We start from the raw sequence: 27,988 nt of genomic DNA on the forward strand, positions 1-27,988 counted from the left end.
TTCCAAAGGACTCACACGTGACAGGTGTGTACACAAAGCTTTTTGAGTTTTATTTGTTCCTTGGGTTGGAGATTCATCTTAACGTGCATGCATTTTAAAACAGTAATCAGGGTCTCGAACTGTTCGAGCAGACATGAGACAAGCACAAGGGGTTGAAAATTCCTATTTAAAAAAATGGAGGTCGCAGTGAGAAACTGAGAAGTCACGTACATCTGATGGGTGCTAGTGTATCCCGCCCCCCAAGAGGTGAATCTAAGCTTCATTCACATTTTTTGATGACAATGATCTGACCTGATGCTTGGATGTGCCGAGCAGTTCTGGCCTCCCCCTAAAGGCTGCTGGTTCACAACTCATGAAATAGCTCTGAGCAGGGGAAGGGGCTCCTCTGAAGTTTCCTCCTCAGCCTCCCAAGGATCTCAGGACAACCCAGTGGGGGCAGCTGAATCTCGTCTTTCCTTTGGAGGCACTCTTCATAGGTGGCACATCTCAGCGGAAAGGTGGGCCATGTCCCTGCCCCCTGCAGATGGCTGGTAGATTTGGGGGGCAAATAGGTTTTCCCTAGGATTCCTGTGCTCAGGCCGGACCCTCCCTCTATTTCTGCCAGAAAGAAGTGAGGTCCCTAGACTTGGGGGAACCACAGCTCTAAAGCCCGAGCTGTAAGGTTCCTCTTGGCCCCTAACACTTGAGTAGCTCAAATGCTAGGGAGTGCTGAAGTTTTTTTCTCTCCCAACAAGAATTGGTAAAAAGACAACTGGGGGAGTGGGACTGGCTGCTGAGCAAAGTCCCGGGTCTTTGGTCCACCTCCCCAGGGCAGATTCTTAGGGCAGAAGTCTGTTGTCCCCAGTCCTGAGCACTACGGGAGGGGGGGGGGGGACACACCTGTCTGAGGCCTAAAGCACAGGCAGGAGAAACAGGAAGGAGGAGGGGAGGAAGAGCTGCCTGTGGTGGGAACTTAGAGGGAGCCACTGAGCACAGCCACAGACCAGTAACCCCTGAGCTAGAGAAGGAGAGATGGAGCACTGCTTCAGTCTGCTCCTGGAACTGCTGGCTTCTGCCCGGGACCCCCAAACTGCAGGGCACAGGGAAGGAGCTTGCACTGGGAGACAAAGACTCTGGTGCGTGAAAAGGAACGAGGGCCAGAGGCCTTCATCTAGTGATCTAGGCAGACTTTCCAGAAAAGCCTCGCTCTGGTTGGGAGGCCTGGGAGGCTGGTGTCTCAGCCACAAACTTTGAGGACGGGAGAAGCTGTGGCTGGCTAGGCGGTCAGGGCAGGGATGGGGGTGGGTGGAGAGGAATCTTGCTCTTCTCTCCATTCAGGCTTCACCCCATCAGTCATGTCCTATTCCTACACCCCTGTTCTTGGGAGACCCCAAATTATTCTGGGGTGCTTGCTGGGAGACCGCTGGAGCTTTTCTGCAAGGCTCCAGAGAGGAGGGCTGAGGGTAGTGCCCTTGGACACCTTCTAGGGCCCCCACAGAGGGAACAGTGGGGCTCAGGAAAGGAGTAGGGGCACACAAAAGCTTGGGGGTCAGTTCCCTTTCTCCACATTCAGACCACAAACCAAATATACCTGCGTCATTCCAAAAAAGAGAAAGAAAACTGACAGAAACCAAGATAAATAGCTCTTGAACATTTGAATGGCAAAGGAATTAGAGAGCCAAACCCAAGGTTTTGAAGAAGCACAGAGAATGACCTTTAAAAAAAAAAATCTAAAATCCACCCAACCACAGCTCAAATGTTTCGGCCCAAACAATACTGTCAGAAAAACAAAGAGCATTTGAAACAGAATGCTACTCTCAAAATGTAAACAATAAAAAAAAAAAAAAAAAAAAAACCCCACAAAAACTCAATGTTAAAGAAGTTAGATACCTGGTAGCTCATCTTTAACTGATGGATTGTGTTACGTTACACTTTTCATACACATGATGGCAACATGATCAGTGGACCAAACGCAGGAAGCCGGTGGGAGCCCAAGGCTGTGGCAGCCATGGAAGGACAGCCTGCCAAGTTCTGAAGATGTTGGGCCTCTCGAGGGGCAGATCCAAATTTTCATTCTTGATTAGGAGGTGGGGAAATCAAGTCCAAACATTACTCCTACATAATCCCTTCCTACATCAGATTTGTTTTCTCCATGAGCCACTTGGTGTCACGTTCTTCCTCAAATCACCTGGTGGTCTTGCTGCTGATGTTCAGAGCTACCTACGGCCCCTTCTTGGGGCCAGGGTGGTTGTTTGACCTGCTTGCCTCTTCCAGAACAGTGCCAGTAAGCCCCTGTGGAGTCCAAAAATGTTGCCTCCATTCCTCCCTGACCTTAAAAGCTGTGGGGAGGGCACGGAAACAGTGCTGGTTCCTGCTCCGGAAGCTGAGCTTGGCCAGGTTTGGAGGGAGCCACAGGAAAGCAATCCATTCAGTCAGTGTTTCCACAGACTTTCTTCGCATCTGTGGGGTTATCTACAAGTTTTGCCATATCTCATCCCAAATCCCCAGTTCCTGGTGAGGGGGTGAGAAGATGCAGGAATGTACCTCCCCCAACACAGGGCTGTTTCTCTCCTAGCCAGACCAAGCTGCTCTGATGGCATCAAGAATGACACGTGGCTCAGTTCTAAGATCTGGGTAGCTCAGCAGGTGGGTGGAGACCCAGAAGGAAGCTGCAGGATGCCACTCCTGAGGAAGCCCGGGGATGGCAGATCTGCTAAAAGTTGACACCCAGGCATCAAGGAAAATAGTCCCAAAGCTGGCGCCAGGTCGATCCCCGTATCAGGCCTCCAAATGCGATTTCCTGGGTCTCATCAAGTAACTCTGAAGCAACGTCAGGCATGGGTGCCACCTTCCAAGGTGGGGGGTGGGCTCCCTGCTGGCCAAGACCATCCGAGGGACAGACCACAGGCACAGGGCATCAGATTATCTACATGGCAGCCCTGGCACTTGAGGTATCTCTGCAAGGAACACCCCAGGCACGTGGAGATGTGCCCCAGCTAAAAGCTCAACTACAAGGGAGGGCGCCTGGGCCAAGATTAGAAGGAAGTGAACAGATGGAGGGCACAAGACCTCATTTGATACTCATCAGCTTCTGGGGGTCCTGCTATAAGTAAAGAGGCTCCCTCGTTCCTCTTGACCCAATGAGAGGCAGGCATTATAGACAGGACATCGGAACGCCAGGAGCCAGGGGCCTGGGTGACGTTCGCGGGGTTCTGTGAGAACCAGCTGTCCGAGAGCCCAGCCGTTACCCCCACCCCTAACCATCCCATGAGGATGAACTCACGCCCCTGGGAGATCTCTCCTGATCCAAGGTGCCTGATATTGATCTGGAACGTTCCTTCAGGAGGACAGCATTTACATGGAGGAATCCGGTAACATTTCACTTGGATCCGAGGCGAAAGGTGGAGGAAGTTGTGCACAAAACTCCATAAAATTAAAAAGTTAATCCAGACATGATCAAATGCAGCAGGGGTGAGGTGTCTGACCTCTTCTTCTCTGGCATCAGAGCACTTGGACCGTTGGCCAGGTCCATGGGGTGCCTCTTTAACTAAAGGGAACCCAGAGTAGAGCAGGGATGGGGAGAGTGATGGGGTGATGACATACGTCATTATAAATAGCAAACCTGGAGCAATGAGATTTCAGAAACAAAACCCACATAAACCCACAAAGTCATCTCTAGCCCCAAGGTACTGTAAAAGGTTACAAGGGAACAAAAAGGAAACCCCTTTTCAACCTGGGTCAAATGGGGGGAAAATCAAAGGTGAGCGGAAGGTGAGGCACACCCTGTGAGTCCGAGAGAGCTCACGCAGCATCTCTCCTGCCCCCCAGCTAGTCTTTCCCTCACAGGCGGCCAGCTCCTCACCAAAGCCCTCCCCTCCCCCGACTCTGACTCTGCTTCCCACCCTCCCCTCCAGCCCAAATCTACCCTCTCCCTTTTCCGACCCGACCCCACATCCGGCTCTCTGGCTCTGGCTGAAGGTAGAAAGTAACTACGTCAGGATGTTGGACATGAACTCGTTGAAGCGTTTGGAGTACTGCTCAGGGTTCACAGTCGAAATCTCGGCCCCTGCCTGTAACACACAGAGGCTGACTCAGGTGGAGCTCATGGCCCCAAATGGGAGGCTACTGGAAGGATCCAGTGGGAGGGGCGGCGGGGGGTGGGGGGCGGATTCAGCAGCCTCTGGCTCGGCCTGAGAGCCTAACGCTATGTCCAGACGGCAGTTCCCACTCAGAGTTACCCTGGCCTTGCTCCTCTGACTCACAACCCTAAGCCTGCACCCACTGAAGGAGGGGCAAGGTTGTGGGGAAGTGGTGGAGAGACTCGGGATCTTGGGGCCAGGTTCCTGTTTGGACAGAGGAGCTTCAAGTCCATGGGGAAGAGGTTCTTGGGGGAGCAGAGTGGGCACGTACAAAGCTATTAGTGCCCAGCCAGAAGGGAAAAGCCACAAAAGCTTTTTTGCCGGCCTGAGAACCAGGGAATATCAACTAGGCAAACCACCTGACAGGGAGAGCAGTAGGGCGCCTGGGTGGGTCTGGGGGGGCGGGGTGTCTCGGAGCAGGGGGCCTGGAGGCAGCAGGAAGGACTTACCCCATGTTTCACTGTCTTGGCAGCATGGGCAGCTTTCTTCTTCGCATCATATGGCGTGAGGATGTCGATGATGGCCATGAAATAGACTTCCTTCTTGGGGGCACCTAGAGCAGGGAAGGAAGGAGAGGTGGCAGGGAGAACAGCAGAAAGCAGGGGCTCCGGAACTCTGCAGACCGGAGAACCAGAGCCACCCCTAGTGCTCTGGACCTGAGGAAAGGAATCCTAATGGGGCCCTTTTCACAAGTCTTCAGTGCTCTTCTCTTCTTGTTGACAGTCTGTATAAGGTTTCAGAACCGTGAAGGAGGGCAGAAGCAAGCCTCAGACATCCAGGATAAGCAGAGGTGAAGGAAAGCCTGACAGAGAAGGACCCTGGAGGCCCCAGAAGCCACAGTTCCTGGAGGTGGTTTGGTAGGAGAGCCCGGAGGCAGGAAAAGGCCAAAGTCAGCAGTGAATGAAGTGGGGGGTCCAGATCCCAGCGGTATCTACACAATAGGCCATGGGAGCAGGGCTGGGCGGGGCAGGTGTGGCCTCCCACTTACTTTCATGGCTTTTCATGGCATAGACATCAACGGAGGGGTCGAACTCCCCAGGGCCAAAGAAGCGGGGGAAGCTGAGGAGGTTGCCCGGGCTGTCGGGAGGCGTGCCGTAGGAGCAGAGCAGGTTGCCACCCAGTCCGTCGTTCTCGCACTCCTCATCCTCAGCCCGCTCCTCCACCTCCATCTCCTCTTGCTCTGCCCGGTCCACATCGTGGATGCCCACCAGCAGGCTGTAGTCCATGATCTTCAGCTGGGCCAGGAACTAGCAAAGGTGGGGAAGGAGAGATGGAAGGAAGAGGTTACACAGGGCATCCGGGGAGCATCTGGCAAGGGGAGAAAAGGCACTCCCTTTGAGTCCATTCTCTACTTTGGAAACAGGTGAGAACAAGCCATCAGAATCTCTGCCTTCAGTGAGCTCTGAGTCCAGCAGGGAGGACAGCCATTCCCCGAGGGCAAGGAGCCTCAGGAACCAGGGCCAGTGGGGAGAGGGGCCTCCCTGGGGAGAGGAGTTGAGAAGGATGGCAGAAGCTGTGGGAGGAAAGGCAGAAGGAACACCGAGGAAGAGAAATGACCCATTGGGTCTGGGATCAAAAGAGGCTGACACCACAGGCCGGTTTCCTTCAGACCATGAACCTTCCCCGTCAGGAGCCCTATATCTAGTTGAGTAGTCTGGGGCCAGGAATTTTTTTAAATTATTAAATACTAAGAATAGAATAGAATAGAATAGAATAGAATAGAATAGAAATAGATAATGCCAGAGTTTGTAATATGAAATAGATGGACAGTATTTCAGTTGTGTGCGTGTATGTGTGTGTGCTGGGTTGTGAAGTAAATGTACCTCTGAGACTCACAAGTGCGGTTTGAAACACCATGTGACTCAGCTTCTTCACCAGTCAAGAGTGAGAACAGGGAGATAAAGAAAAGGGACATCCCATAAGAGCCAAGCGACAATTGAACCTCTTTCCAAAGGTCAGAAGAGGCTATGGCACAGGGGGAGATGGCAAGGGGGAGAAGGCACGGGCTGCAGAGTTCACATCTACAGGAGTGTTGTGAGCAAGACGGCATCTCAGGTCTCTTGATCTAGAATTCCATGTCTTGAAAAATGAAAGTGTGGGGCTGATACGGATGGAACCGGCCAGCTGGAAATCCAGCTCAGTGAATACTGAGGCCACAGTCATGGTCCAAATCCTGTTAGGTAGCTGGCCACCGCCAATAGGCATGAGCCAGGACTCTGCCAGTCACCAGGAAACTGTCTGACTGAGCGCTGTGACCAGAGCGGCCTTACACAGACTCTTGGGCTGCTAAAAACATAAGAAGCCCTGATGATAGATCAGGTGCATCTCCTCTATAGAGAAAGGCGGGGGCACCATGCCAAGCACCCCCAGACGAGAGCCCTTCTCAAGGTCCAAGGAGAGGGGGCCGAGGTCACCAAAGAGAGTACATGACCCACACCCACTCCTATCGACCTGAGAACATTTGGAAAGCAACAGGCAAGTGAAAACAAACAAAATGTGTAAACTGCCTTAAATTCCTCTCAGAAAGAGAGGAGGGAGAAAGGGAAGAAAGGGAGGAGAAAGACTTTGGACAAACTTAGAGGCAGAATAAAGCCATAGACATAGCAGGCAGGGATGAAAAAAAAGCTTCCCAGGAACTAAAGCCATTTGCAAAACCCATGTGCATAGCAGCACACAGTGAATCAATCCAAGTGCAATGGTTAATGTTAGGTGCCCAGACATTTGGTCAGATATTATTCTGCATGCATCCTGAGGGTATTTGTACATGATATTAACATGTGAATTGGCAAATTGAGTAAAGCAGATTGGGCCTGATGTGGGCCTCATCTAATCAGTTGAAGGCTTGAGTGGAACAAAAAGGGTGACCCTTCTTTTAAAAAAAATATTTTATTTATTTATTCATTAGAAACAGAGAGAGAGAGAGAGAGAGAGAATGAGAGAGAGAGAGGCAGAGACACAGGCAGAGGGAGAAGCAGGCTCCATGCACGGAGCCCGATGTGGGACTTGATCCCGGGTCTCCAGGATCATGCCCTTGGCCCAAAGCAGGCGCTAAACTGCTGAGCCACCCAGGGATCCCCAAGGGTGACCTTTCTGTGAGTAAAAGGGAATTCCTCCTGCCTGAGTGCCTCTGAACAGGAACATCAATTTTTCCTGCTTTCAGACATGGTCTAAACCATTGGCCCTGCCCTGGTCTTGAGACCACACTGGCCTCCAGACTGAATCTATACCATCTGTTCTCCTGGGTCTCCAGTGTATCAACTATGGCTCTAGGAATTGCCAGCCTCCATAACTGTGAGATTCAATTCCTTATAATAAACACTTGCCTGTCTACTTAACTACCTATTGGTCTAACCATCCATGTCTCAGCACCATCTATTGGTTCTGTTTCTCTGGAAAATCTTAACTATTATACCAGCCCTTTGGCCCTTTGATGCATGAACAGGTAAACAAGGTGGAGTGTAAATGTACAATGGAATATTATTCAGCCTTACAAGGGAAGGCCATTCTGACATATGCTAAACATGCATGAACCTCAAAGACATTATGACAAGTGAAAAAAGCCTGACACAGAAGACAAATACTGTACGATTCCACTTATATAAAAAGTATTTAGAATAGTCAGATTCACAGGGACACAAAGTAGCATGGTGGCTGCCAGAGGCTAGGGAGAAGAGGAATGGGGAATTATTGTTGAATGGGGACAGAGCTTCAGTTTGAAAAGATGAAAAATTCTGGAGATGGATGGTGGTGATGGTTGTACAACAGTGTGGATGTACTTAATGCCACTGCACTGTTCACTTCCAAATGGTTAAGATAGTAAACTTTATGCATCTTTTACCCTAATAAAAAAAATAAGAAAACACTTCTAACAGTGTGTAGGATTTAGTTTCAACGAACAGGTTCCCAATTTATTAAAATAGGAGACGCTCAGTTATCAAGTGGTCCAGGTGACAAATTCACTATTTAGCACTTGTCCTCCCCAGAAGAACTTCTCCGCAGGAAGTCCTATTCTAAAAGAAGGCTGCTGGGTAAGTGAAGAATCCGAGCCACAGAATGGCCTGGTTGTGGATCTTAACAGCTGGCTTCCCGTTGCTCTGATGGCCGACCCCCCTTCCACTATGGGGATACCTCCAGAAAGGAAGGTTAGGGGCTTTAGAAAAAGGTGTTGAAACAGATTAGCGAAAAGATAAAGGAAAGCATTCCAACTTGTGCTACAAAGATTCTACTGGCATAAATGTGTTCCCCTGATGGGATACTCATCTGCACCTATACCATTCAAATCACCAGCCTTCCTTTCCAAGAATGTGAAATGTTGTGAATTAAAATTTTCTTTTAAGATTTTATTTTTAAGTAATCTCTACAACCAATGTGGGGCTTGAATTCACAACCCCAAGATCAAGAGTCACATGCTCCTCCAACTGAGCCTACCAGGTGCCCCATGAATTCAATTTTTCTTAAGGTTAAAGAGGCTCCTGCTCTGAGGACAAGAGGGGGGCCTCCTCAACCAAGGTGAAAATAAGGGTTACTAAGTACCTCTACGTCCCGTTTCAGTTTTTCCAGGAAGTTCTTTTTACTCTCCTCTCCCACATGCAGCTTCTGCCCTTCATTGAGGAAGTCATTGTCTTTGAATGTTGGCAAGTCCTTGGCCTGGGAGAGTAACAGCACTGTTAGGCTGGGTGACCTAATACACTCACCCCAAGAGGTGATGGTACAAAAAGGGGAAGGGTCCTTAGAGCACAGATGGTCAACCTGTCAAATCAATAGGTTCAGCACAGGAGGCTATAGTCTCAGGCCTCAAGTAGGCAGGGATGGCAAATATGTGGCATATGTCACACAATGAGCCTGGACCACCTCGGGGCTCAGGCAGCCACTCCGCGAGTCAAGCTGGACTATGAGACAGAAATCACCAGCTCTGTGGGACTGTGGACAACCCAGCAAGGTTGGAGAGCAAGGCCTAGGCCAGAGATGAGGACAGACGGGTGCCCAGTGACACAGCACTGACAGACTGCATGTCTGGGAACCAGGCCAGGGGCTGTGGTGGAGGAAGGGACAGGATGGCCGACAGAAGGTGTTTCTGATTCCAAGCGACCCATTCCACACTTGATCGGTACAGGTCCCAGCATACCTTCTCCTTGTCGCTCGCTTCTCTGGCAACAGTAGAGCCCTGAAAGGATAAGAGCCATCAGGAGAGGTCCAGCTGAGGCAAAGTCCGTTGAGCAGGGAAACATGCACCCGTCTTTGGGGAGAGGCAGCAGGTGAACGGAAGGAGGCTGGTTAGAATCCTAGAGGGGCCAGGAGGCAGCAATTTGTTCAACATCCTCTTTCACAGACCACTGTCAGAACTGAGTAGACATGAGGCCTGCGCTCAGCAAACAGGACTGTACTAAGACATAGTCCCTGCCCTCAGGGGACTTTCCTTCCAACAGAGAAGACAGGCATTAAGAAGTAGTTACACGATTCATTAATCCATCAATGACATGGGTGCTAGGTGGTACAAGGGAGGACCACACTCTGCAAGCAGGTCGCACAGGGTGGTCTAGGCTGGGGCGGGGCAACGGTCCAGGCTTGCTTCCTGCAGGAAGTGACATCTGAGCCGAGGAAGAAGTAATCAGGTTGAGAAAGGCAGAGATGAACAAAAGAGCAAGGAGGGCAGAGGCTGGGCGGCCATGAGAGGCACTGGGGAGGAGCAGACCACAGGCCCCGCAGGAATGGAAGAGACGCGCTGTGGCTGTGGCAGGGAGAGAGACAGAGGTGTGAGGTAACGAAGCACGAAGGCAGCTTTCAGAACAGTGGAGCACTACAGCTCACAGACACAAGCGTGTCCCTTTCTGTGTCTAGAGACGTGTTTGTGCTGCTAGTCCACAGTGCCCTCACAGATGCCAGGGTGAGGGTGTCAGCACGCCCATCCCCAGACTGACCCTCAGTGTGCACGTCCTACTGACGGGAGCTGAAGAACATCAACTGTGATGTAAATATGGTGCATTAAATAACCTCTTGTCATTGTCACTTGGACTTCAAACAGCTTCTGACCCAAAGGAATTAGACACATCAACTCCAGAGTTCCCATTCTATACCAAAACCTATGCTCCGGAGGCTTTCCCGTTCTGTGCAAGGTGGAGCCTCGGCCCCTCCAAGCCTTGGGGGCGGGGGGTGGATGGCAGCCCCAGAGCTGGAAACGCCAAGCCCTTTACCTTGAGGTCATATTTGCGGTGTACAGTGAGCCGGTGGCTGAACACATTCCTGGTGACCACCATGTAGGTCTCGACACCGTCCACGGTCAAGCGGTACATGCCCAGAAACTGCGGCAGAAGGGTGTTGCCATGACACTCCACGATGAACTAGAGCAGAGGGAGGAAGGTCGGCGGCTGAGGGACAATGAAGACACCGGGATGGACAGGGCTCTCCCCAGGCCTCCAGACCAGTCGTCTTTCAGATGGGTCCCAGGAGGTCCCAGGGGGTTCCTTGGACTTAAACAGACCACGCCATTCCCACCCCCAGCAGGTTTGGCAGAGGCCTTCTGGCTTCATGTTACTGGGACTCTGCTGAGACTTCTGTCTGAAATAGGCTTCTGCCACCGGAGAGTCACTGAGGTAGGCTAGGCCAGGGGCATATGGGGGAGATGGAGGCGGAACTGTGGTCTGGGAAAGAGCAAGGGCCTCCTGCCAGGAGCTCTCAGCCATGCTGTGCCCCAGGGGTTCCAATGGAGCCCCAGAGATCAGCAGTCCCATTCAGTACATTCCAGGTACTCCGGGGAGAGGGCAGCTTTCCCCTAGTTCTCTCCAGGGCAGCTTCCTGACGAGTGGAGAGTCGAGATGGAAAGGAAGCTACCCTGCAAGCCCACAGGACCTCATTTAGAAGAAATGTGGCAGGTGCCAGAGTGGGAAACTTCCCGACTCTGACAAGAAACAGCTGTTCAATGGGGACTGAGTGGGTAACATGCCTTCATTTCTCCTTTTTCCCTTTTTACAAGCAAGCATTTCAGTTCAGCACATGGCCCAAGGGAGAGCCAGGCAGGGCCAAGCGCTTGGGTCTCGGGAGGTGGGGACCACCATGAGGGGACTGACCTCTCCCCAGGAAGCTGCCCAGGGGCTCTCTCCTCCCCCTTGCCACCTGTCCTCTACCGCCCAGGCTCGGGACTCACCATACCTGGTGGTATTTCTTTAAGATGTTGTGCATCTCAGCCACATCCTCACTTGACACAGTCTTGATGACAAAGCGTCGGTCGTAGGTGGTGAGGAAACGTGTGCCACACCGGCCCTGGCTGTCACTGTTGATAGGGGCGCTGCGCGTTACTGAGTTCTGAGGGACCAAGACAAAAGCAGGCTGGTCTCGGGAGAAGAACAAGGACTCTGATCTTTACTTGGGCCAGACTGCTCTAAGGCCAACAATGCTGAGACAGGCAGGAACTTACCCACCCCTGGTCTCATGGGAAGTTTGCTTCTCTCCCAAAAGTCCTCCTGAAGAGTGGTAAAGTTGTTCCAGACCACCTGCTCCTAATCCCCGACTGGATGGGCAGAGGGCTGGCTGTGAAACATCTTTCATTCTGACCCCTGGAACTCCCCTGTCAACTAAATCTCTGCCTCAGGCTGGGCCCTAACCCTGACGCCCACAGGTAACTGGACCTTGGGTGAGCCACTTCACCTTTCCACTCCTGAATTTCCTGACCTGGAACACAAGGAGGCAGTCCAGGATGATTTTCCCAGTTTCCTGGGGTGACAAAGACAAAGCTTAGGAAATATTTAAGCAGGCCAGCATAGAGCAGCAATGGGCAGCCACCTCTCTTCCCTGTACATACATGCTGGAGAACCCTTCCCGAAGCAGGCAGGTGTTCCTGGCCTCTCTGCCCAGCACCTCTCCCTGAGCACCTCAAACTCCTGCTTGTCTGTGCAGAGCTATGAGGCAGTTCTGGGGAGCTTTTCTGGCTCTGACACTGCTCCTCCTTGAGGCCCCATTCCCATTAGGATCAGAGAGCAGTAGAAGCCTCTGAGAGGGTGGAGGGGGAGGTGTGAGTCAAGCAAAGGGATGTGTTCACAAAGCAGATGCCGGGAGAGGACCTTTGAAAGGCGAGGCAGAGAGAGAGGCCCCAGCTGTCCCTATTCCCAAGCAGACACATATAGGGATCTGCTCACAGAAATGCCTCCTCTCCAAGCCCTCTCATCAGCTCTCACCTAGGAGTCCACATTCTGCCTTCACCCAGTGCCTCCTCACAAGACCCTGGGGGCAAGAGGGAATACCACTTCTTTTTTTTTTTTTTCCACTTCTTTTTTTAAAGATCATTTATTCATGAGAAACACACACAGAGAGAGTCAGAGACACAGGCAGAGGGAGAAGCAGGCTCCATACAGGGAGCCCAATGTGGGACTCGATCTGGGACTCCAGGATCATGCCCTGGGCCGAAGGCAGGCGCTCAACCGCTGAGCCACCCAGGCTGCCCAGAGTGCCACCTTCAAGGGAAGACTCAAGTCTGAGGTAGTGAGGCACTCTCTAAATTAAAAGGACACCCCCAAAATAGGGTGTCCCCAACCCAGAAATGTTGAGTAGGGTACTCAGCCAAGGGCCTCACTCTCCTACTTCTGGTAAGATGTGCAGGTGCCCAGCCTCATGGGGAAGCATGCTTCCATCCCTGCCTAGTTTCCAGGCTGCGTGCTTGGATACTCTACACGGTTAGAGTCCCCTCCCTGAGCACCACACACCCCATCTCCCTCAGTCGTGAGCACAGTCACTTGCCCACAAGGTTCGCAGAGAAAAAATGCAGACATGGAAAGGATGTGGTTAGAGCACCAAGGGGAAGGGAAGGAGCCGCAGCAGAAGGAAGATGTCTCGGCAACCTGGGGTTTCAACAGTGGCAAGAGTTTTCAGAAAACCTCCAGCTCCAATCAGGTCATGATTTAGCTCAGGGTTTGGTGCTGACAGAAGGGGCCGGAAGCTCTTCCCAGTACCTTAGACACAGCTGTTCTTGAGTTTTCCGTCCCTGGCATCTCCACCCCTGCCTCCCCATGCCCTCCTCTTGGGAAATGGCATCTCTGCAGGTGGTCCTCCGAGTGGAGGGGAGCAGGGAGGGGCCTCACTGAAGTGCATTCTGCTCCTCAGGAACTACTCCCCGAAAGGCTTGCTGGGATCCGGCCAGCCAGCCGTGAGGCATTACAGTATTTTAAAAGATTTGGACATCCATTTTAAATTTCACTAGGAAATGCACTCCTTTTCTTCTCTCCAGACAACCACAAATCAGCTGTATTTCTTATTGCTAGCAAAGTGAAGTGGAAAATTCTCCCACAGTCATTGGCAGATTGTCTGCCAGGGGCAGAAGGTTGGAGGCAGGTGTGAGGTGGAGCAGGAACAGAAACCACTGAGTAGGAGTCAGACTGTACCATCCCTGATACTGGGACCTGGCATTGTCAGGCCCAGGAGGAACAGTCGCCAGCCACGCCTGCCCCACTCCCACAGCAGGCCAGGATGCATGTAGGAGGCGGCCTGCGTACCTGGCAAGGTTACACCACCCTGGAAGTCTTCCTTTTCTACTCTGTCTTATCTGTTTTAAGAGGCCTCATCACCCGCTGGCAACAATTCTCTCTCTTAAGCCAAACTATGGAGGAGAAGGGTTCTTGGGCCTAGACTGGGAATGTCAGACTGAGATGAAGCTGCTTCTGCAGCCCCTGTCCCTCCTGCTGCTCTCTCCCACACAAGAGGAGCATGAGCCTGCCAGGCAGCTTCAGAAGCACTTCTAGGGTTTTGACCCCTCCAGGAGCCTGCAAGCACCCAGGTAGAGACCAACAGGCTGGAACAGGACAACACAGGAAGGCATAGCACAAGGACAGTAGACAAGTCTTTCCTCAAATTGTCCCGTGGCCTCCTGACCCCACTCCACTCTCTGACCCCTCTGACTTTGAAAAAAAAGCCCATAGCCAGTACCTGGTAATCCTGATCATCAATCCCAAACCTCTCTCGGAGATTCCGGAACACCATCGGGCAGTACTCCTTAAACTTAAAGCGGCTGGGGAGGTTCTCCCTAGGGCAAAGCAGAGAAATGTCTTTGTGAGCCTCTCTTGTCCATCTAATTCTTACATCAGAACTTCTCTGGGGAAAAAAAAAAAAAAAAAGAACTTCTCTGGGTTTGGTCCACAGGTCACCGGGATCTGAACAATCTGCAGCACTCAGGATGTAGGTTTCTAGGCCCCAGAAATTCTGGAGATGAGTCTGGAAATCTGCACTTTTAACAGACAATCCTGGTGATTCTGAGCATGTAAAAGTTTTTAAACTTCACATCCATGTGTTCATTTTGTAAAAACTAGTTGAGCTGTATACTTAAAATTTGTGGACTTTTTCTGAGTGTATGGTCTCTTTTGACAAAATTTACATTAAAGGGGAAAAACCCTCACCTGCCGAGAAGTGTGACAGAGTGCAGGTCCACTGCTTAAGAGCTATACTTGCTACATGCGAGTGGCTGCATGTGAACAGCTGCTGTGAGGTGGATGGCAGTCTGGCCACTAAAAGGAGTGGCCTTTCTTGACCCAGGGACCCTTTCTTCTGAGGATGCTTCTATCAACACGTTCTAAAGATGGTAACATCCAGGAAGCCCTACACTGGGCTTCCCTTGGGATGGAAGATGAGGGTGCTTTGGGTTGAAGAGGTCCTCAGTCAATTGACTAGGATCCCATTTTTTCAGGAAGCCTCATCTGTGGACTGCTGGCACCATCTCCACCCTGCCCACCTGTTAGTCAATAATCCCAGGAGGGGAGAGAATCGCCTTGAAGGGATGCCTTCTCTGAATCCTCCACCTTTACAATGTCCCCTTTCTTGGGAACTCCCTTTGAGAAATACGACTCCCTGACTATACTCCAGGATGACATACTTTGAGGAAATAAACAGCAGTGGCTTCTCATGAAGGCAGGGGCCTGCTCTGCCTCATGTGCCCTTCTTTTAGTAAACCGTACCGTAGTCCAATAATTAGCACATCAACAGTTGCTAAAAGGACAAAGGGATAAAGAAAGATAAATGAAGAGATTGGACGCTCTGCTTTAGGCCAAGATGTCAAGGTGGTAGAACTTCACCAGAGGCCACAGACCCTGAAATAGGCAACAGTGCAATGTCTTCTTCCAGAGCCCTGAGCCCTGGGACAGACCCACCTCCTTTCCTGACTCAGGGCCAAGGACTGCCTCTCCTTTCTTAGAAGGTATAATATTGTGATACAGTAAGAAATATATATTTAGCCTTCATTCCTGTTTTAGGCACAGAGCAACTAAGCCCTTGGAATTTCTGAAGTCATAAGAGCAATAAACATGTCTTTTTTTATTCATAACAAACCCCTTTCAACATTTCAACAAGCCCTGTTACATTCTAGTAATGCTTGTTTCTCAGACTTTCAACCACATCTGAGTTTATGTTAAAAAGGTGACTTTTGGAGGAGGGGGTGCTTGGGTGGCTCAGTCAGTTAAGCATCTGCCTCTTCATCTCAGCTCAGGTCTTCATCTCAGGTTGTGAGTTCAAGCCCTGCATTGGGCTCTACACTGGATGTGGAGCCAACTTCATTATTATTTTTTCTAAGATTTTATTTATTCATGAGAGACACACAGAGAGAGAGAGAGGCAGAGACATAAGTAGAGAGAGAAGCAGGCTCCGTGTGGGACTGATGGAGGAACTCGATCCTGGTACTCCAGAATCACACCCTGGGCCGAAGGCAGGTGCTCAACCGCTGAGCCACCCGGGCATCCTATGGAGCCTATTTTAAAAAAAAGAGAGAGAGAAAAAAAAAAGTGATTTTTGGAGAGCCGCATGGTAACTTCTGGGAAGACTTGAGGGCTGGGTGCTGGTTGCCAGGGGAACCAGCCAGCAGGGAGGGGTAAAGGGCTGGGGGGTAGAGCCAATCGCCACACTTGCTAATGATTTTATCAATCACGCTTTGCAATGAAGGCAGGGCTCAGGAGCTCCAGGCTGGTCAACATGTCTAGGTATGGGGAGGGTGGTGTACCTAGAGAGGGTCCGGGAGGTCCATGCCCCTCCTCATACACATTGCCCCATGCATCTCTTCCATCTGGTTGTTCCTAAGCTGTATCCTTTATAATAAACCCGTAATTGAGTAAATAAAATGTTTTACCACATTCTGTGAGCCGCTTTAGCAAACTCACTGAATCCAGGGGGTGAGAGTCATGGGAATGTGGGACCCACAGCAAGTTAGTCATTAACACAGGTGACAACCTAGACTTCTAACTGGGATCTGAAGGCAGGAGGGCAGTTTTGTGGGGCTGAACCTGAGGGACCTGATGCTAAGTTCAGGTAGATAGTATCAGAGCTGAACTGAATTGGCAGGACACCCTGCTGGTATCCTTCAGAATTGCTTGATTCCGAAAACCCAGTGAAGTGAAATGTGGTGGCAGTGTGAGAACAGAGCAGAAACAGGAGTCTTTCTTCTATACAGGTAGCCACTTAGCTCTGAAGACAGATGGCTTCTAGAATAAGATGTTGATATTACTATGGCAGACAGAGGACACTAAGGGATATTTTCAAACCAAGCTTCCCCTCTAGGCTAACAGTCTGGCAACAGTGGGGTGACAGAGCCCAGCTGGAGGGGTGCCAGGGACCGTGGGACAATGGAAAGTGGTGCCAGGATGCAAGCGCAGAAAGAAGGGTGTGGGCAGCAAGAGCTCCTCCAGATGACCCAAGATGGGCTGAAAAAGTACGGCCTCCCAAGGGCTTAGAGCAGGCCCCACCCTGCATTAGGTGAGATAGCTGCTCCAACCTGGAGATGCCCTTCAGACATCGTCCCAGAAGCCACAAGGAACAAAAGTGGGAGGAATTACTTTGGATGGCACCCCTGGGCACCATGCTCAGCCTGTGGCTCACACACCCATCGGGAGAGAGAAGAGCTTGGCTGTATCCTGGGCCAGGAAAATGTCTGGCAGCTTCTTGCCACAGACAAAGATCAAGATAGGGCCACTGTTGTCAGCCTCACAGTAGATACCACAGCTCGTGAGCAGCTCACTGCTACCTAATCTGGCCCCAGATGAATCACCCTGGCCCGGACCACATGCCCTGAGGGACCCTGGAGGTAGGCGGATACAGGAGATGACAGAATGACACAAACAGGAGAGGCACATAATGAATGCATTTTCCCAGCCAGTTTGTCAGCACTGAGATCCAGGTGTCGCTGTCACACCCTGCCAGGTGCTGGCTTGGCACTGCCATGTGCAAGTTTTCAGAAGTTCTCTGCCTTGAGGGAAAGGACTACCCACAAAACCTGAGCCCACTCAGGAGGCCACTTACTTATTGAAGAGATGATTGTCCACCTTGATCTTGCTGTATGCTTTGAAGTCATCCGGCATTAGCATGACAGGGACAGGGACATTGCTCAGCTCATTGATCTGCAAAGCAAGGGAAAAGCAACGTTCTCAGCCAGGAGGCCACCTGCCTCAGAGACACAATATGCCACAACGTGAATGCCACCATCTTACCAAAAACATGTCCATGGATTCCCTCCTTGCCTTTATTTCTGCTCTTCTTTTCAAATAAGTTCCTAACCCATCTCCACCTATTGAAATTCTCCCCACCTGCTAAGTTCCAGCTCAAAAGGCACCTATTCCATGAAGCTTTCCATGATTCTCCAGACCATAAATGTTCTTCTTCATTCTGGAATTCCTGTGCTTGTATCCATCCTTTGGCCATAACACAGTCTCCCTCATATCATGGTTAATGCTTATAAACCTCGCAAGCTTGCTAGACTATAAGTGAGGCAAGATTGTATTACTGATCTTTTTAAGCAAAGGTCATCTAACTGATCTCTGGAGGTTCCTTCAGGGTTGGCCCGGTGATTTGCTTATGGCAGGTACAATATAAATATTTGTTAAATGTAGCAATAAGTGGATCAATGAATAAACATTACACAACCTATGTGGGTACTGAGGCCTTTTAACATCTTTATACAAATTGTGGGTCACTCAAGATGTCAGGATGGGGTAGGAAAAAAAGCTGGATGAGTTTGTGTGGGTATGTAACTCATCTCCAAAGTAAAGGATCAAATTTAAAGTGAGAAGAAGAGGTAGACATCTGGCCACTGGCTCACTCTTACTCTCCTGATTAAAACAGGGCCAGTTCCTAAAGCCATGTCCTGCATTATGCTGAACTGAAGGAGATGGGGTAGGATGCCTTGCACCCACTGCAAGCAAACCTTCCCATTGGCTTTCATCCCTCTTAAGGGAGCTGGAGGCTGACAGGGAGCTGGCTTCCCATTGGCACAGAGCTCAGAGAGTATACCCTGCCCTTCCCTGTCCCCAGCTTAGCCAATTAGTGGTCTAATTAGCCACAGATGTCCTCTCCCCTCACAGCAGAGTATTTGACATTTGACCCTCAACCCAGTTGCCACTAATGCATTCAGGATTTACAGAGGAAACCTTAGGTCTGCCTTAATGGATGGGGGGGAGGGGATGCACAGCCTTAGGTCTGCCAGAAACTTTCCTTGCAAATCCTATTATCTCAATGAGGCCCATGTGGCAGTGAGGGGATAACCAAGAGTCATTAGGAGCACAAATAGGGGAAACAGCATTTAATTTGCTGCCCCTTTCATGCTCCAAACCTTTTTTATTTAGAAATGTCAGAGGACGGAAGATGTTCAAATTAATGCAGTATCTGGGCTGGGGAACCCTACTTTTCTAGCAGTGGTGAAAAACCTAATTTGCTCCTGGGGAAATGAAGGAAGGCACAGGCATGTGTATATATGGGGAGGTGGCAGAAACTGGCAGTGGGGCAGAGACTCAATAAACTCCTGGCCCAAAGTGATGAGCACAGACACAAGAGTATATCCTGTATGAGTCTATTTACATGAAATTCTAGAACAGGCATCTACAGTGAGAGAAATCCAGTAAGAGGCTGCCTCGGTTGGCTAGGGGCAGCTGACTATAAAGGGACATAAGAGATTTGATTCTGGGGTGACAGAAGTGTTCTACGTATTGTTTGGGGTGATAATTACATGACCATATATACATCTATCGAAATTCATCAAACCAGACACTGAAAATTCTCAGCACCCAGGTCTATGGTACCTACCACACTGGCTTACCAGCCACATGAAAAAAAAAAAACCACACCAATTCCCATTCCAGGAGGTGCTCACGAGGGAACCTGACTGTGAAGTGTGTGCCTACAGAGGAAACCATTCCACTTCCTTGTTTTCCTGCCAACAGAAACAATTCATGGTAGCTGTCCCACTTCCTTTTTCCTGGCATGTATTGCTTGCTTGGCTTGGACAGTTGAAGAAGTTAAGAAGTTCATGGCTCTTGTGTAATCCCACCTTTTCTATTTTCTAGTTCATCTTCCACACTGGCTCAAAGAGCATGATTTTATACAGAATGTTCTAGAATGTACTACTCATTGATTCTGGGTTAGTCTAAAATCTAGATTTGGTGTGAAGGCCAGGGCTTGATGCGAGAACTAGAAAAGACTGAAGCCCTTTCCTGAGAGCCAGCCACGGTGGATTTTTCTAATGGCAGCTATTCAAGAATGCTCTATTCGTTAATTCTCTGTAACTTTTGATTCCACCTACTTCAGAAGGTCGTAAATTAGTCAGTTTTTAGTTCTCCCTTCATCTCAATTCTTGACTACACAACCCAATGGCAGGAGATTTCTGAGATAATTTTTGGTGAACAATCCATATATATGAACTAGGTAGGCCCACCCTTCATTTCCACTGGGCCCATGCAGATGATTCACTCTAGGGATTAGCTGTACTATTTTTTAGTTGTGCTAAATTCTACCACCCCAGAGAGTTCTAGCCAATTTCAATTGAACAAGCACTTAATAAGATACCTACTACATGCTTCACTTCATGTCAGGGAGGAGGGGGCACACTGCACACTGTGCACACAAAAAGGAGGCGGCTTATTCTCTTATCTGGGAGATGAGACAGACTCATGGCACAGAGAAACTAAAAATCAAGTAGTATACAATGAGTGCGAACACGGGGAAATGACAGCAAGAACAGCTGAGGGTGAGGTTAATATGGTCACAAAGACTCCTGGCCCTCACACATCAGGCTAGAAACTGAGCACCTAATGCCTCTCCTGGTTTTGCCAAGAGCACCTGACACTGGAAGACTACAAGATCATGTTATACCCCCACTGAAGATCTTCCATGGCTCCTCATCAATCCCAGGGTAAAGTTTCACCTTCTTAGCCTGGCACTTAAGGCCTTTCCTGACCTGGCTCAGACTCTGATCTGACAAACTCCTTTTCAGTTAACTTCTACAAATGTATTGAGGGCCTTACTATATATGCCAGGACTGTGCCAGAGCTGGGGATACAACAATGAGAAGGTGGGCTTTGTCCAGCTGGGAAAACAGACAACAAAGAATACAATGTGATGAGTGCTGCAGAGTTATGAATAAAGGGAGGGGGGAAAAACAGGTGAAGAAATCGGTGCTGCCTGGGGATAGACTCCCAAGAGCTGTTTGCTAGAGGAAGCTGTAGAGAAATAAATACATGTGAGAAAGGCCTAGGACAGTAGTTCTCAAAAAAAAAAAAAAAAAAAAGAGAGAGAGAGAGAGAGGGAGAGGATAGGGTAGGGGGTAGGGGTAAGGGAATCCCCAGGTAGTGGAAAGAGTCAGACCCAAGACTCAAGAGCTTAAGTACGGTGTGTGGCGGTAGACTGGCAGGTGGCAGGGTAGGATAGAAGTTCTAAGGAGTGCATGGAAAGAACATAGGAAGATAGGGGAATGGCCTAGCCTATGATTAATATTAATAAATAACAGCTGCTTCTTTTTAATGAATACCTAGAAGTGGTTGGGGCTTTATGTTATATATTATATATCATAGGCAATGTTATATATTATATATCATAGGTATCACATAGATATCACATATTCTGTGCTATTATTTCTATTTTTTTAAAGATTTATTTATTTATTTTTATTTATGATAGACACAGAGAGAGAGAGAGGGGGCAGAGACACAGGCAGAGGGAGAAGCAGGCTCCACGCAGGAAGCCCAATATGGGACTCGATCCCGGGACTCCAGGATCACGCCCTGGGCTGAAGGCGGTGCTAAACTGCTGAACCACCTGGGCTGCCCTGTGCTATTATTTCTAATACTTAATTGCCACACTAATTGTTATTAATCTGATTTTGCAAAAGAAGTTCAAGAAACCTTCCTCAAGGTCACACAGACAGGATGTGCAGAGTCAGGATTTGCTCCCAGGTCTGTCTGGTGCCCACACCTTGGCTCTGTATACAGTGCTGTGTGAGCCTTCTTCTGGATAGCTAACTTGACTGAGGCAGTGTTCCCCATTCCTTGCTTCTCTCCTAATAATCTGCAAGGAAAGTGTTTCTGCTCATCTTACAGAAAAGTAAAATGAAGCTCCAAAGCTCTTAGTAAGGGGCAGAGCTTGGATTTAAACTTAGATTTGTCCACTATAAAAATCTAGACTTGACTATGCAGGAAATGGGAAGTATTCTTGGGTTCAAGTCTGGGAATTCACATGATAAAACGGGTGATACAGAAAGGTATCCTGGAATCAAAATCAAGCAGGGATTGGAAAAGGTAAAAATAAGCAGTAAGGCCATTTATAGGGCCACTTTAGTAGTTCAGGTGATAGACTATGGCAGCAAGAAGAGAAGAAAGGATAAAGCTAATAGAATCATCCAAGATCTGGCTAAATGACACTTCCTCTATGAGAGCTACCCTGTCTTCCCCAGGTTGAATTAGATGCTCACTCCTCTGTGCATCTTTATATCCCAAATGGCACATTCATTTTGGGCAATGTTTGCTTACATGTTTGATTCTTCCACAAGGCTGTGAAGCCCTAGAAGGAAGAAAATATGGTATCCATGTTTATGCACAACAACTGGCACAGAGTAGCTGCACAATACATGCTGGCTAGGGGGATGGATGGCTAGAAAAAGGGGACTGAAGTATGGCTAACTCCAGGATAAAGAGAAAAGAGACAGCAAAGCTGTTGTGACCATACCAAAGACTCGGTCTGGAGGGTGGGAATGAAGGTTAAAGTTGGCTATGGAGTCTATGGCCAGACTGTAAAGAGTCTTTTTTTTTTTTTTAAAGATGTGTTTATTTATTTATTCATGAGAGACACAGAAAGAGAAAGAGAGAGAGGCAGAGACACAGGCAGAGGAAGAAGCAGGCTCCATGCAGGGAGCCTGATGCAGGACTCCATCCCAGGACTCGATCCCGGGACTCCAGGATCACACCCTGAGCCAAAGGCAGCCTCTCAACCGCTGAGTCACCCAGGCGTCCCTATAAAGAATCTTAAATAGCAGAGAGAGAAGAGTAAACTTTATGTAGTAGACAAAGGAAAGTAACTAAAAGTTCTGAAGCATGAAAGGTCATGACTTCTTGAATGTTTCAGGAAGATGTGTCTGTCCTCTATTATCTAGCATAATCCTGGGCCGACCCCTCTCACCTTCAGCATAAGCACACTTGTGGAATGCATATTCATTCAAGTATCATGCTAAGTACAACATATTAGGATGGTAAATCTGCTGTATCTCACAACATGTAAGTGATTTTTGGATTATCCACATGATTAACTCCAGGAGCCATCAGCATAAATAATAAGGAGGCTAAACGAGTTGAGTAAGAAATTCAGGAGCAGACAATTCACTCTACACTGATCCTACTGAGATGAAAATTCAGTCACTAGTTCCAGTCTGTTGAACTTCTGAGTCCAGAAGCCTCTACTTCCCTATGTGACCTTCATAGGAATTGTTACGCAGGAGGGGTGGGCAGGGCATGCAGGTTTCCTGACTTGTCCTGTGATTTTGTGGGGGGCTCAGCAATAAGCTGGCTACAGCAGACAATCATGTTCACCTGCCACCATCAGAAAATATGATATATTGAAAAACCCTAAGACCAAGGAAGTCCAGGCAACACCTCAAGCTAGAGAGGGAAGTGGGCAAGAACAGAGCCACAGGTGCCAACAAATTCACTCCTAGGTTTATTCCTCCTTTTTCACACCCTGGTTTTTCTTCTCTTCCTGTTCTCCATGAGGTGGAAAGGTCTGGTGAAGGGCAAATTTGTCCAAAGGTCTCACCAGAGCAGGAATATTTACCAAAGATTTTCAAAGTAGCAGAGCAAGAGAAAAAGGCAGGTAAAAGAAGTTCTAGGTCTGCATTAAGCAAAGAAAATGCATGGACAGAATGGGGGTGGAGTGTGGGAGAGAATGGAGACTTAAGAATGAATCTGTTCCTTACACCACAAGCAGAAATTAATTCAAAATGGATTACAGAGACTGAGACGCCTGAGTGGCTCAGCGGTTGAGCGTCAGCCTTCAGCTCAGGGCCTGATCCCAGGATCCAGGATCGAGTCGCACATCAGGCTCCTTGTGAGGAGTCTGTTTCTCTGACTCTGCCTGTGTCTCTGTCTCTCTCTCTGTATCTCTCATGAATAAATAAATAAAAAAATTTTTTAAAAATGGATTACAGACCTAAATGTAAGAGCTAAAACTATGAGAGTTTTTCTTAGAATATTGGAGTAAATTTTCATGACCTTGGGTGAGGGAAAGCCTTCTTAGATATGCACCAAAAGTGCAAGCAAAGAAAATACATAAATGGACTTTATCAAAATTAAAAAACCTGAGCTTCAAAAGGTACCATCAAGAAAGTATAAAAGAAAAAAAAAAAGAAAAAAAGAAAGTATAAAAGATAATCCAAAGAACAGGAGAAGATACTTGCAAATCATATATCTAATAAGGGACTTGTACCTAAACTATACAAAGAACTCTTATAACTCTAGGGGCACCTGGGTGGCTCAGTCAGTTAAGCTTCTGCTTTCTCATGATCTCAGGGTCCTGGGATCAAGCCCCACATCTGGCTCCCTGCTCAGCATTTCCTTCTCCCTCTGCCCTTCACTGCCTCCCCCCACCCCAACTAGTGCTGGAGTTCTATAAAAACAAACAAACAAACAAAAAACCCTCTTAATAACTCAACAATGAAAAGATAACCCAATTTAAAACTGGGCAAAAATGTTTTTTAAAAATGGACAAAGGAGGGCAGCCTGGGTGGCTCAGTGGTTTAGCGCCGCCTTTAGCCCAGGGGCTGATCCTGGAGACATGGGATCCAGTCCCTCACTGGGCTCCCTGCATGGGGCCTGCTTCTCCCTCTGCCTGTGTCTCTGCCTCTCTCTGTGTGTCTCTCATGAATAAATAAATAAAATCTTAAAAAAAAAAATGGACAAAGGATCTTAACAGACGTTTCTCTGAGGAAAATATACAAATGGCCAATAAGCACATGAAAAGATACTCAACACCATTAGTTATCAAGGAAATATAAATCATAATTACAATGAGGTAACGCTTCGCACCCACCAATGTGGCTATAATAAAAAAGATGATTACAAGTGTTGCGGATGTGCAGAGAAGTGCAAGGATGAGAACCTGGACCCACACACACACACACTCTGCTAGTGGAAATGTACAATGATGCAGTCACTTTAAAGAACAGTCTAGCAGGTTCCAATATAGTTGAATACAGTTACCACCAATTGCTCCTATTCCTTGTGACCATCTGAGTGACGTTTCATGAATACCTGGTTTCTAAAACCAGCAGGTTATCAAGCCAGGTCTGCCTCCTCTTGCAGGTCTCCATGACCCTCTGGTCTCCATGCCCCTCTCCAGGGAAATCTCTTCTCTAATTCCAGAGCCTCTACACTGTATTTCATCCACTAAAACACTAGTGTTCTCTCTTTACTAGTTCTTCCCTGACAGAGCTAAAGTCTTCTTCTTTTTTTAAGTTTTATTTAAGTAAACTCTACACCCAACATGGGGCAAAAACTTGCGACCAAGAGCCATGTGCTCCACTGACTAAGCCAGCCAGGCACCCTAGATCCTGTTTCCTATACTCTCTCTCCACAAAGTCCACGGGCTGCAACTCTTGTCCAAGAGAGGAGCTCCTGTGACAACACCAAGCTCAAAAACCTCTCTTTTTCCACCTGGAAGTAAATCAACCACATCAGGAAAGAGTGACTTTTGCTCTCGATAAAGATATATATCCATCCTTCATATCTCATTCACCATCGGCCATAGACTATCATGCCCTAAATACCTAAAAGGGGGAGGAACTAAAGAATCAAAGAAATGTGACATCTGAAACCTCAGATTGCAAAAAGTGGCAAAAGTGGGCTTCTGAAGGAAGGTAACTTCTCAGAAAGGCTAGCAATCCACCAAGAACTATGTGGTCTTGACTCCCTGGAGAACCACAAGATTTTATACCACTCTTCTTCTGGGGAGATGCCTCCATTTCCCAGATGGAAATCCTAGAGTTCTAGACCTTACCTCAGGTCCAGAAACACTAAATGCTAGGGACCAGGTGGCCTGCACAACTTGCCCTGTCCAGGGAGCTGCGTCAGTGCCTTTCCCCTGAGGCGCCCACTCATTATGCCCAGAACCTTGGGTCTTGCTTAAAGTCAATGCCTTTCCAGCTAGCCCTCCAACTTTCCTTCAAGTTGGCAAAGAAAGAGGGTGACTTTCTAGTCCAAGAAAGTAAGACTCACAGATGCCTATCCATCTACCATTCAGAGGCCCCCATCTAGGCAGACTCACTGCTTGCGTATCAGAACACCCAACATCACACACACTCCCATGAGCTGGCATGCACAGGCACACACACCTGAGCGTACATTTTGAGTTCCCTAACAAGACCATAATCCCCACCTATCCCGGCACTGGGCTGAGAAACAGAATAAGGACCAGAAGGCACAAAAAGCGAGACCTACCATTCAAGCACTACTGCTGAATAACAGTCCGTGGTGCCGGACAATGAGCTGCATCTTTTGCTGTGGCCATGGGTGAGCTAATTCTCCACCTGGGGTCTCCATTTCTTCGTGTATAAAATAAGGGACCCAAGGTAGGTAGGTGTACTATTCCAATGTAGGAGCTGTTAAGAGCCTCCACCAGTTCTTATACAGACAGGATGCTTTCTAGTGAGAAACAGGCTGTAGAACAAAATCAAGGATTGACTTCCAGGCAGGGACACAAGGTCCACATTTTGATGACCCAGTTTCCCTTGCAATGTTGTCAGATGACCCCTGAAGCAGCAGAAAGCAGGAGAAACAAAGTCTGCTGGACTACTGGCCCAAAACAGCTTCTAGGGGTCTGGACATTAAACCAGTACTACTCCCTACTCTGGCCAGGACTCTCACCAGAGTGAGGTTACTGAAAACAAGTAACCTGCCCAAGACCAAAACACCAATAGCGACCTCACCCGCATACATATGCACTTTTCTGTATTAGATGCAAAGATCTAAAACTCTGGCTCAGACTAAGGTTCATCCGCCTCCAGCCAAAGGCTCCTCTACCAAAGCAAAGCAAAAAGTCTCGCTGGCCTCAGGTCCCTCTGTCAGCATTTGATCTTGTGGGCAATTTCAAGTGCTCTGAAAAGTCAGGGTGCCTAAAGAACTGAAATTAACAGGAAACCCAAGCTATTAGCTCCATCTTCCTCATTCCAAACCTGTAGTTGGTGAAGTTAGGTGTTTCAGGTCCTTTTATTTCCTCTGCTCATTCCTGGCGTTGGGACTCACAGTGCAAATGGTCAGAAGGCAAGGAGCGAGTGGTTGGAAAAGAAAAAAGACCCTCAACAAACAGGGCACAAAGTCCTCGAAGCTCAAGCGCTAATGCTGGGCTCCAACTTCCTAATGGGACATTCTCAAGCACCCTAAGGGTCCAGGGATCACCCTCTCATCCTAACTTCTGCCCATTACCACAGCTTTCATGATCATACAACAGAAGGCTCAATAAAAAAGAAGTCAACGTCTTTAACATGAATACGACAGGAGAATGCAGGAAGCCACATTATTTCTACTGCGGATAGTCTTCCTTATAATCAGGCCTCACCTTCTCTCAAATGGTTACATTCTCTCTTCTCCCTAACCTAGGAAGACCCCGGTAAAGAGTCGGTGGTTCAAGGAAGCCTGTGTTTCTCCAGTTAATATATCTTGTTCAAGAAGAAAAAAAGGAAACCCAGGGAGGATTTCTACAGTCAGGGGTAAGGTCTGGAGGATGGGAAACTTTAAGCAGCCGCACCAACCAAATAACCAGAAACAGAGGAACATTCAGGCAGGCCGATGCCACCTGCCCTGTCAACTGGACAGTGAGCTGGCCGCCAGTTAAAGAACAAGGGGGTAAAACACATGCAACACACAGAGTGAGCGGATGAAAGCGGCTCCGCCGCACCCAGGCCTTCCCCCTGCGCTCCAGGGACTGCCCGTAGCGAGCAAGCCAGACGCAGGAAGCTGGAGCTGCTGGAAGGAAGGGAGGGGGCGACGGCATACCACCGTCGGAGACACCAGGCCTCGCGTGGCGCGCGGGGAGTGCACACCCGGCCGGGACGGTGTGCAAGGGCGGGGTGGGCGTGCAAGCGGCTGGGCGAGGGGCTGCGGGCGTCCCCGTCAGGGCCCGCGGGGCGACGGCCGGGCCTGCGGGGGGCGTGGGAGCGCGCGGGGCCGCGCTCGGAGGGGCGCGCGCGGGGGAGCTGGTTACCGTGTGGTTCACCCCCCACATCAGGACGCTGAGGATCGGCTCGCTGGCCCGGAATAGCTTCACTTTCTGGCACACGAAATGCTTCTTCTTGGTCTTGGTCTTGCTGGCGCTGAGCGGCGCCACCGCCACCGCCGTGGTGCTGGTGCAGTTGGACGACATGCCCGGGGCGGCGGCGGCGGCGGCGGCGGCGGTGGCGGCGAAAGGGGGGGCGGCCGAGACGGCGCACAAGCCAGCGGCCCCAGGCCTCCCCGGGACCGATCCCCACCCCCGCTCCCTCACCGCGCCATGGTCGCGCCCGTCCCGTTACCTCCCCACCCCGCCCCGGTGGTTTCGTCCGCCCCGCGCCCCGCCCCCACGCCCCGCCCCGCCCCGCCCCCGGGCGCTGCCGCCACCGCCCCGCCGTC

General features: G+C 49.4%; 1 protein-coding gene across 2 annotated transcripts; it reads right to left on the bottom strand.

Moving 5' to 3' along the window:
* Positions 1 to 29: 29 nt before the first annotated feature.
* PIP4K2B (phosphatidylinositol-5-phosphate 4-kinase type 2 beta) lies at positions 30 to 27,857 on the bottom strand. Of its 2 annotated transcripts, none has more exons than XM_072780333.1 (10): positions 27,585 to 27,857; positions 17,376 to 17,473; positions 14,028 to 14,124; positions 11,265 to 11,417; positions 10,310 to 10,456; positions 9,244 to 9,282; positions 8,652 to 8,765; positions 5,107 to 5,365; positions 4,568 to 4,671; positions 30 to 4,049 (listed from the first exon to the last, which is right to left on the bottom strand). In XM_072780333.1, exons 1-10 carry the CDS (start codon positions 27,741 to 27,743, stop codon positions 3,969 to 3,971), a joined length of 1,251 nt encoding a protein of 416 aa, XP_072636434.1. In that variant the 5' UTR covers positions 27,744 to 27,857; the 3' UTR covers positions 30 to 3,968. The 2 variants fall into 2 exon arrangements, with proteins under 2 accessions (XP_072636434.1, XP_072636435.1); XM_072780334.1 differs by lacking the exon at positions 27,585 to 27,857 and adding an exon at positions 25,823 to 25,843.
* Positions 27,858 to 27,988: the final 131 nt, after the last annotated feature.

Source organism: Canis lupus, chromosome 16 (assembly GCF_048164855.1).
Source record: "Canis lupus baileyi chromosome 16, mCanLup2.hap1, whole genome shotgun sequence".
NCBI classification, from domain to species: Eukaryota; Metazoa; Chordata; class Mammalia; order Carnivora; family Canidae; genus Canis; species Canis lupus.